This window comes from Stegastes partitus, unplaced genomic scaffold, assembly GCF_000690725.1.
Source record: "Stegastes partitus isolate 25-593 unplaced genomic scaffold, Stegastes_partitus-1.0.2 Scaffold348, whole genome shotgun sequence".
Classification (NCBI taxonomy): domain Eukaryota; kingdom Metazoa; phylum Chordata; class Actinopteri; family Pomacentridae; genus Stegastes; species Stegastes partitus.
This window is the reverse complement of record NW_007578079.1, coordinates 553,065-563,747: the sequence shown is the minus strand read 5'-3', so window position 1 is coordinate 563,747 and position 10,683 is coordinate 553,065. Positions and strand designations below refer to the sequence as shown.

The following is a 10,683-nucleotide window of genomic DNA, read 5'->3' as shown; positions in this document are numbered from 1 at the left end:
AGTCTGGTGTTAGCATCTAGTCTGGTGTTAGCTTTGAGTCTGGTGTTAGCTTTGAGTCTGGTGTTAGCTTTGAGTCTGGTGTTAGCATCTAGTCTGGTGTTAGCTTTGAGTCTGGTGTTAGCTTTGAGTCTGGTGTTAGCTTTGAGTGTCGGTAGAGTTGATCCAATGAACAAATTATGATACAGTGCATCTCAAAGCATGTTCACCGTCTCACAAAATCATATCAGAGCTGTTCTGTGTAGATTCTTAGTCTTCAATTCAATTCAATTTATACAGGCCAAGTTTACACCATGTGTCATCTCACAGCGCTTAACATAGTGAGGTCACGGTGTGCTCACTTGGACCTATGTGTCGAGTTTCCTTATTGCTTCAGAAAGCTTTATTCAGTGTCAATACCAGAGATGAAAGTCAGAAGTTGTTTACAGGTATTCTGTTAACAGACGGTGCACAGAACACATTAAGTAAGGAAAGTCCAGACTGTCACAGACTACTGACGCATGCTAGCACAGTGAAAGGTTTCCAGTGTAAGTCCTTCTTTCTCTTTGCCTGTAGGAACTCAGCGAGCTAACGCCCGAGCCCCAGCACCCTACAAGAGAGATTTTGAGGCTAAACTCCGCAACTTCTACAGGAAGCTGGAAACTAAAGGCTACGGCCAAGGACCAGGGAAGCTAAAGTAAATGCACTGTTTGTCTGCAGAGGAGACCCTGTCTGATCTCCTTCTTCTTATTGGCATGTTTGGGATTGTCTGACTATCTCTGGTTTGTTTGTACGTCTCAGGCTGATCATCCGTCGTGACCACCTCCTGGAAGATGCCTTCAACCAGATCATGTGCTACTCCCGCAAAGACCTACAGCGCAGCAAGCTCTATGTCAGCTTTGTGGGGGAGGAGGGGTGAGTATCTGTGAGGGTAAAGGACAAGAAGAAGAAAAGAGGGGAAGGAATGGATGCTTTGTGCTATGGCAGATACTCACTGTTGTGAACACAGAAAGAGTCTCAGATGTTTGAGTTCAACTCAGCTTTTATATGTTGGTTCAGTGTCGATGTTTTGGGGAGAAAGAAATAAGTGTGTGTGTGTGTGTGTGTGTGTGTGTTGCAGTTTGGACTACAGTGGGCCTTCCAGAGAGTTCTTCTTCTTGGTTTCCAGAGAACTGTTCAACCCTTATTATGGTCTGTTTGAATACTCTGCCAACGACACGTACACTGTTCAGATCAGCCCCATGTCTGCCTTCGTGGACAATCACCACGAATGGTGAGTGACATTTATTACCCACACACACACACACACACACACACACATGCAGTCTTTATCAACAATGCAGCTACAACTCTTCTTTGTCTTGCTTCAGGTTCCGGTTCAGTGGTCGTATTCTGGGTCTGGCTCTGATTCACCAGTACCTGTTGGACGCCTTCTTCACCAGACCCTTCTATAAAGGCCTACTGCGCATGTATGTTTGCCTACAATGCAAAGACGTGCTCACACACATTTATATACACACACACACAAAACTTTTGCAGGTAACTGAGTACACACCAGCCAGTCTATGTTTGATGGTTCCTGAAGCACTGGAGGTGGAACCCCCACCCACACACACACACACACACACACATGCTGTATACAACACAAGTGAGGCCCTGTGCAATATTACTTAAATGTCAAACATGTGACATTGAAGTGCCTCTGAGGCGTTCGTAGGGGGCGTATCCCCTACATGAGAACCCACAGCTTAAAGCTAACTGGGCTCACACACACAGCTAGCTTAGCATCACATGTGATATGATGTGATACAGTTTCAGTAACATTCAGGTGATATTTCAGAGGCGTGCATGCACTTCTGCTCACCGCCGTACACGCCGGCTTCTTTCCTGCTTCATAGTCCCTGTGACCTGAGCGACCTGGAGTACCTGGATGAGGAGTTCCACCAGTCTCTTCAGTGGATGAAGGACAATGACATAGACGACATGCTGGACCTCACCTTCACTGTCAATGAAGAAGTGTTCGGACAGGTGGGTCTGTGCGTACCTATCCTACACGACTCCCACCAACAAGGGAAGTTCGGTCAGTCACTCGCTGCTTGTTGTCTGTTTACTTCTCTAACAGCAGCTCATTCTGTTGTGCCTGTGTCCATTTACATTCATGGGCACATAAACCTGAGGGGCACTTAAGTAAGACCGAGTCTGACTGGGGTCAGGGGTCAGGTCTTATCTTTGTCTCTGAGTGGGCTTGTGAAGAACCTTCTGCTTGTTTAGGATCTTTGGCCAGAGAACATTTGACTGGTCCTTCCATTCCAACACAGCTTCAGTGGGCTGCTTTATGTCCACGGGCCTGATGCAGACTTGGGCAGCGTCCACGCTTGCGATCCTATTCATAACACGGTCGGTGCCGGTCGGTCTGCGATGCGAAAGCTGCATTGACCCTCATGTCAGACAGAGCAAAACCCACGGGGCTGGTACGGCTGTTCCTGAACTTTCTACAGGTATTGTAATTAGTTCTGACTGAGTGTCAGAGGACACGCCAGGTGGGCACACAGACCTTCTGGAGAGTTCAGAACTTGCCAGTGTTTTTGGGTCCATCAATGGAAAACACATGGAAATCAGAGCACCTCTAAATCCAGCAGCATTTACTTCAGTTAGAACACTTTCATGACAGAGGATCTCCTCAACCAGTGTCTCCTGATACCAAGCAACTGCTTCAGCACCGTTTGTTTTCCTAGCACATGTAGAATCATAAGGGATCAGTGGTTAGCATGTCGCTGGTTAGCANGAACGTCTTCGCTGCTAACGCTGCTATTCGTTAGCAGCTAAGACGCTAACATCTTCACTGCTAACGCTGCTATTCGTTAGCAGACCGTCTTCGCTAACATTTTCATGAAATGCTGATAATGGTCCAATGAACAGATGATTAAATGTTGCTGATGTTCTGGTCCATTTGTCATAAAACAGTCAGTGCTGTTCAGTGTCACAGAATGCTGCCGTTGCGCCGTTTGTCCACTAGATGGAGCTCTGACTCCATTCAGTCCTCACCGCTGTCTTCTCAGTGGTACAGAGGAAGCTGCAGCCAGGCAGCACCACAGGAGTGGGCTGAGCCGAGCTGCTGACAGGTAAGTTCAGAACCACACTGTGACACTAACAATGACTCAGCATGTTTCCTGGTTCACTTTAACTCTCTTTGCCATGAGTCAGGACGACTGACGCGTGCTTCGTTGCGTCGGTCATGCTTTTCATGTATGTTGTATTGCTGAAGTTGTGCTAGCCTAGCTTAAGCTACTCCCTGTCTATGTGAGCAGTAGCATCGCTGTAGTTATGCTAACCTAGCATAGCGTTAGCTAACAGCTTAAAGCCAGTGAGGAACTGCAGACATAAGTGTACAAAATGTCTGAGAGTCCAGAACGAGCGTTCATCAGTCCGTCAGCTTGTTATTGATGATATCAATGCTAACTCAATGCTAAAGCTATGTTCTGATTCTCCATGAATCTAAGAGTGTAGATAAATGAATCAGGACTTTAACATCAGCTGGAAATCACCACATGGTGGAAATGAGCTGCTCGGAGGAGGTCTGGCTCTCTGAGGGCTTCTCTAGTTTTGAAATATAATACTCCGTCAGTATGAAAACACATCTTTTGAGCTTTTCAGAAAGACAATTTTTAAATGCTGGCGCTATATCATGTGTATTTGTGTGACCAGCTTGCTGGTTTGACACAGACAGTTTGACGAAGCATTTTTATGTTCAGCCAGCTTTTTGCACAGATGAAGGAGTGGCTGAGATGGTGAAGGACAAGTCATGTTCTGCAATGAACAGACCCGGTCAGTCATTGGTGCCGGTACCTCAGCGGTGGCTGCTGCTCCGGCAAACGGGTTGAGTTTCAGAGCAGACAGCAGCTCTGTGGCCTGACAGCACTTTTTTTTACATTTTTTTTTTACCGCTAGTTGCCTACAGGAGTTTTTTTGTTTGTTTGTTTGTTTTTTGAGCAGATGGTACAGAAGCAGGCACCCGACCGACTGCTTCACTGGTTTTGCACCAGCAACCAACGGGCTCGCCGTCTCTGCTTAACCGGTTCGACCTGCAGCTCCGGTACGTGGCGACTTTCTGTTACGTTCATTTTGATTGGCTATCAGTGGGAATCCCTGTATGTCAACATGCATTTAGTCATTAAATACATTTTCTAAATAGTNACGCATGTTGACATAGGGAGGAAATGCAGGTTCCTTATAGGATCCTTCCTGTAGCCAGTATGTGTGTTTCCGTCTCAGAAGGGCTGCACAGAGTCCACCTCTGATGCAGGAGTGTCACTGGCCGCCGTTCTGAGAAGCTCAACTGCACCTCCAGAGAATATCTGGGTCCAGCTGACATTTGAAATACGGCCTCAGAGCTCGTCATCGTGGCCAGTGACGCTTCAGCACTGACCAGTCCATGAACTTTGCTGTGGTCACGACCAGGGATGTGCACCATACCAGATGTGAGACAGGCCTGAGTTATTACAGTCCAGGTGGGCGTGTACCTGGCATGGAGACGTACAGCTGTTTGTTGTGACGACGGTTCAGAAACCTAAATGTTCACAAGTATGGCTATGGTCCCACCACCAGTACTTCAGCATCATCGTGCTCCTATTGCCTGAGTTATCTGACATCCCTTGTTATGTTTAGGTTACCATGACAACCACATTGTGATCCGGTGGTTCTGGGCAGCTGTTGAGAGGTTCAACAATGAGCAGAGATTGCGGCTCCTGCAGGTAAGCTGCTCGCTGTTACCTTCTGGCACCAACCAAGTGTAACAGATGTTTGGTATCCGGCACATCTATTCTCTTTTTCTCGCCTCCTGTCTCCTCAGTTTGTGACCGGGACATCCAGCATCCCTTACGAGGGATTTGCCTCGTTGCGAGGCAGCAACGGGCCTCGCAGGTTCTGTGTGGAGAAGTGGGGGAAAGTCACGTCACTACCCAGGTGACTACAGGAAGAACACACAGCACATTTCAAACCAGCCTGATCTGGGTCACAGTTGTTGTCGTACGTTATCAAAAATGTTCTGAAGCTAAAGAACATTTTTAGTCAGAGGTGCTCAAGGAAAAGTTCTGGTACTGGGTGTAATCAAAGCTCATCTCCAGATATCTGTTATACAGCTGAAACCAGATGTTTACATCCACTGTAGACAAAAAGACACATAAACTTATTTCTCACCGTCTGACAGTAAATCCGACTGAATCTGTTTCAGCTCGGTCAGGATCACCAGCAGCTTCTCTGTTTGATAAACACCAGAATGATAAGAGAGACTTTTGGAAAATTGTAGAATACTTTCTTCAAAATAAGAAAGTCTAGAATGTTTGAGCTGATTTGAACTGCCTCGAGTGCTTTGACCAGTTTAAAGACAAACGGAGACGAGCTGTTTGTTGTCGTCCTGCAGCAGAACGTTTCCGTCCAGCTGATGCTACGTTTCATTTTGCAACCAGATCTTCAGCTCTTCTCTCCTGCTGCCTGCCTGCATGTCATCCAAACACACGTCTTTAAATAAAGTAAAACTGTGTCCAAGAGCTTTATAATCAGAGGAAACTCTGCTCAGACAGACTAGTGATGGAAAATAAGAACTCCTGAAGCTTTCTTCTGGTATCGAGCAGCAGAAGCAGCTCTACACTTCTATTCATTCAGTCAGAACTAGTTCCTCGTCTCTTCCCATCAGGTCCAGTGTCAGACTAAACACTGTCTCAGATGCCAACTGTTAGAAGTGTTTCAGTGAATTTGATTTCCCAGTAACTCATATGAGCCAGAAAAGTGCTTCTGTGGTTCCTCACAGCTCTCTGATCCTCCACATGAATACATGATGCTGCACCAGTGTGGGCGTCCTGTGGCGCCTCAGCGTCCCGTCCTGTGTGGACACTGCTGAAGCTGCTCTTGCTGTCTAACGTGTCTTTTTGTGGTCTGTCCTTCAGAGCTCACACCTGTTTCAACCGGCTGGACCTGCCCCCCTACCCGTCTTTCTCCGTTCTGTATGAGAAGATGCTGACCGCTGTGGAGGAGACCAGCACGTTTGGGCTGGAGTGAGACGCATCGGTCCACATGAGGAGGGTGGCTGTGGTAGAAACTGGTTTGAAGTCTGAGCAGTGTTTTATGGATGTTTTTAGGAGAACCTGATGAGAGGAGTGACCCATGAAGCTGATCTCTTCAGTGTTTGCTGCACCTGCACGTATTTTCACCTGCTTAGTAACTTTCACATGTGTGATGTGACAAATGAAGACGCACACTGCCTGAGACTGGGATCAGAACTGGCACCGTTTGACCAGTCAGAGACCCGGATGTTTGGGGTTTTCCACTTTCATAGGAGGAGCTTCAGACACATCAGAGACTCCAGAAGCAATCACTGCCTTCACTGCAAAAGCTGAATGGATTCAACCTCTTTTATTTCTGTTTGGATGGAGCTTCATGGACCGTATCCAGAACTCTGAGCTTCAGTGAAGCTGTAGTACAGCGTCTCCTTGTGGCCTAATGCAGTAACTGACTCCTGGAGATGGTGCATATCTCTCTGAAGGCCTTCACAGGTCGCCTAAGACACCTTTAGATGAAGACTGTGGGGTTTTTCCAGTGGAAGTTGCCCACCGCTGGTTTTGGAGTCCAGTCAGACGTTTTGGTATCGTTGTTACAGTATTTTCCTCTACAAGAAAAGTGATTTTCTAACGATGTGGCCGTGACATGATGTGATCTGAATGTACCGTGATCATGTGGATTGCATGGGGAGTGATTTTTTTTACCAAATCTGGATTAGCTGGCAAAAAACTTTGAGGCCAGAGTTTACTTAATAATGTCTTGACGAGCAAATTAAGTTAATTGGGTTCCATGTATCCATAAACATTTACTTTGACGTGTCGAACTGATTTGAAGCCGACGTTGATCCATATCAGAAATGTTCAAACGACTCCACCTTCAAGAAATGTAGGAAAAAAAAAAAGTGGTTTTGGCAGGTGTGCACTGGAAGGTTGTCGGTGGGGGTATGAACACACACACACACACACACACACACACACACACACATCCCTTCTGCAGCTGAATGTCCAGCAGGTGTAGAGCCACGTCCAGCCACACTGCTCCAGTCGCTACAAAACATCTGTTTTGCATTCAGCCAGTCAGAGTGTTTATCAGGGAAAGATGTCATGTAACATACATGTGGCCGTCCGTACTACTGCAGGTCCATTACCCGATACCAAAAAGTCCCTTCATCAGATGTCTGTAGACCCAGTTTATGTTCAGGCCATTTGCTCCATCAGTCCCAGCCCGCTAGCACCAGCCTCTGTGCAGCATTCATGCTACACATGCTTCACAAACAGCAACACTTCAGGAGCACATGTTGAAGCAGAAGGTAGACGTTGGTCATACAGCTGCACACGTCTGTCTGAGATCAGCTTCAGCTGTCGTTCCTCTGACACATCTACACTCCAGCCTTTGGTTGTCTCATCCTCTGACTCCATCCCGGCTCCCATCTTTACTACATTTAATGCTTCCCTCACAAACACGTTTCTGGCAAACGGTTGCAGTCAGCCTTTTCTAATGTTGCTGTAAATCAGTACCAATGTTCATGTTCAGACTCAAACAGTTAGCCAGTTTGTTTTTTCATCTTGCTGGTTTACAAAAACATTTCCTGTTTGCAGCAGGTGTGGAGCTCATGCAGGTTCCTGTGATGCTGAACCTGTTCAGATAGAGAATGAGCTGTCGGTGACTGAAGCTACGACCGTGGCTGACCGGCAGTGAGCTCCTCATAGCTCGTAGCTAACGCTGGCGACGGCCTTTGCTGCAGACCGGACACAAACATTCAACCGATTTGTGTGACTGTCAGTGAGACCTGTGCACCTGTCGACAGGTGTTTGACTCCTCTTGAACAGACTGCTCCAGGTGTCTCAGGTGTGAAGGCTGCCTTCTCCAGACGCCATGTTTCAGCTCCTTCCACAGATGTTCCATAGGATCCAGATCAGGGCTCATAGAAGGCCACTTCAGAACAGTCCAGTGTTGGTTCTGAGCCCTTCTCGGGTGTTTTGGGTCTTTGTCCTGTTCGGGGGCCCAGTTTTTAAAAAACAGTGATTGTGTTGAACCACACATCAGAGGCACTGTCTGGTTTTCTTTTGTTAATTTTCACTACATTTTTATTTATTATTACTTTTGTCAGTTTCAGGTTGTTTTCGGGACCGTTGTGGGTTTTCTTTCTTTAACAGAAGAAGTTCTGAGATGTGGCGTGGAGCCAGACCATGTCGGGATGTAAACGTAGTCAGGAAGTGGGAGCTGGTGAAACCGGGCCAGCACCAGAGTGTTCTGTTTCCTGTGCGAGCTGAGTGTGGATGGCTTTGTTGTGGACTTTTCAACTCGCTGTGAAGAGCTGTGCTGTTTGGGCAGGTGGAGAACGAGCTGCTGTAGGCCAGAGAACGACAGCATCCATGTCTGGGTGGACGTTGGAGCCGTTTGGTTCCTTCACTTCAATCAGCACCAAGAATCTTGTTCAGTTTTTGCTGTTTGCAAATTTAAAAAAACCTGTTTTCCAAGTTTCTAGCTGATTGCCTCTTGTTGAGTGTTAAACACATGAACCCGACCAACAACCAGGACTTGAGTCTTCTCTGTGTTCAGGCCTCTACCAGCAGCAAGGCAGCTCTGCAGAGAGTCCAGTGAGGGTTTTTAGGGTCAGATGAGGCGTACAGCTGGGAGTGCCTGGCATCGCAGTGCAGAGAACTGAGTTTGTTTAAAGTCACCTGAAACTCTTTCTTTGATAAGTAAGATAAAAACCTGTTGGGGGCGTCCAGGCCACAGGAGTTCCATCTCGGCCTGCTCAGAACCTTCTGAGAACAATGCCACCATGTGGAGCTTTGACCCGACAGACGGGATGAGAACGCTGGCTGTTCATAGGTCTGCTGAAGGTTACAGTAACAGATGTTATTCAGTGCTTTGGACAACATCATGGTGACTAGAAGCTGCTCTGTTTTACGATCTAACAGCTGAGAGGGCAACCCTTACCCACCTCCACCACCTCCACCTCCACCACCACCTCCACCTCCACCTCCCTCTGGACACGCTCCCACACAGTCAATTCAGACGGTTCAACTTTGAGTCACATATTTAAATGTCAACTCAGCATTTCATTTTGTTCACTGGTTGCTGGCTGTTTATTTGCCTCATAACTGTGAACAGGAGCTTCACATGATGAAGCCTTTCTCTCTTTGTGTTTTGGCGCCCTCTTGTGTTCATGAACTGCAGCACCTGATTTTACAGACTGTTTAAGCTCTGACTCAGTTTTCTAGGTTCTCTAGATTTGCACACGATGCTTTATAGTCGTGTTTGTTTTTGATCAGGTTCACATCAAGCACGCATTTCGCAGTTAAAAGCAGACTGTCGTCACAACAGAAGCACGAACGTCCTCGACTGAACCCACGGTGAAGGAGCTTGTGGTGCGTTCTTTCTCTTTTGTACACTGAGATCATTATCAGCTGTCCTCTTCACTCACGTTCCCCTCTGCACTAAGAATGTTAGCATGCCTTCTCCTGCTGCATCCAAATACAACATGTAGATAATGTTTTGGAGGGAACACACTTTATCCACACAGCAGAACCCGGACCGTACGGAGGCCTGAACACAACGGCCCAGAAGTTTACCTGAGGTCACATTTATCATTTAGTCAGAACGACAGATACTATCTCCTTCATTTGGACATGGCATCGAATTGTTTTCACTTAATTTGTCAAAAACTGAAGAATGTTCACGTCATCATTTCTGGCTTCATAAGTCAGCAGTTTCATTGTTTTGACTCTTTGGAGTTGGTTTTGCTTTTTTATTGTTTCGTCTGTTCCTACAGCAGACACACGTTTGTTAAGGAGCAGAGACCAGCTTTGGTATCGACACAGCATGAACTATGAAGGAGGTCCATGTCAAAGTGATCACCATGTTCTGGACTTGCTGTTTTCCTTTACAGTTTTAGAGAATGGAAATAATGTTTGGTAGGAACCTGGATAAAATCTTATTGGAAATTCAATTTAAATTCACCTTCTCCCTCACTGGATGCATCATCCCACGTCTGTCTGAGCAGATTGTACCAAAGTTCTGAGCCTGAAGCGGCTCCGTCACATCGATCAGCCACCTCTTCTGTCGTCACCTCACTTTAAATATGAATGTTTGTCAGTACACCTCCAGAAATAAAGTGTAATCTCTCTACATGCAAGCGTTTCTGCTTCTTTTCACGTCACGTCACTGGAATCCAACAGATAAAAAATGAAAACGTAGCTTCCATCATTTTATAATAAAAGCAAAGTTATTAAAGTTTTTAAAAAATAACATGAAGTGAAAAACCACAACAAACTGTCATTAACTGAGATTAAAAAATATCGAACGTTGACTTCAGGAAAAAGAACTAAATGATTTTATGTACAATGAAATGAAACTATATGAGAACTATCTTTAGTTTAGCTGTTTATCCCTTGGGTCAGCTTTGTGCAGGTGCTGCTGCCTTCACTCCATCATGATGCCGGTTCAGGTTTTTCTGCAGGACTCTGAAAGTTGTTCTTTACTTTGTTTTGTGTTGAGGAGGCTGGTGAGCAGGCTGCTGATGGTACCGCTGGAGGTGTTCAGAGCCGGTCCAGGCAAATGCTCCAGGCGCCGACATCCACGTGGGCGCCCGCTGACGCTGCTGTTCGTTAGCAGCGAAGACCACAGATATATACAATAAAGGCC

General features: G+C 46.4%; 1 protein-coding gene across 1 annotated transcript; it reads left to right on the top strand.

The window, feature by feature from the left end:
• The first annotated feature begins 497 nt into the window (after window positions 1–497).
• Window positions 498–10,169, top strand: LOC103358978 (E3 ubiquitin-protein ligase HECW2-like). Its single transcript, XM_008284140.1, has 8 exons — window positions 498–673; window positions 778–891; window positions 1,097–1,249; window positions 1,347–1,445; window positions 1,875–2,056; window positions 4,642–4,727; window positions 4,826–4,938; window positions 5,919–10,169. Exons 2-8 carry the CDS (start codon window positions 827–829, stop codon window positions 6,028–6,030), a joined length of 810 nt encoding a protein of 269 aa, XP_008282362.1. The 5' UTR covers window positions 498–673; window positions 778–826; the 3' UTR covers window positions 6,031–10,169.
• The last annotated feature ends 514 nt before the right edge of the window (window positions 10,170–10,683 follow it).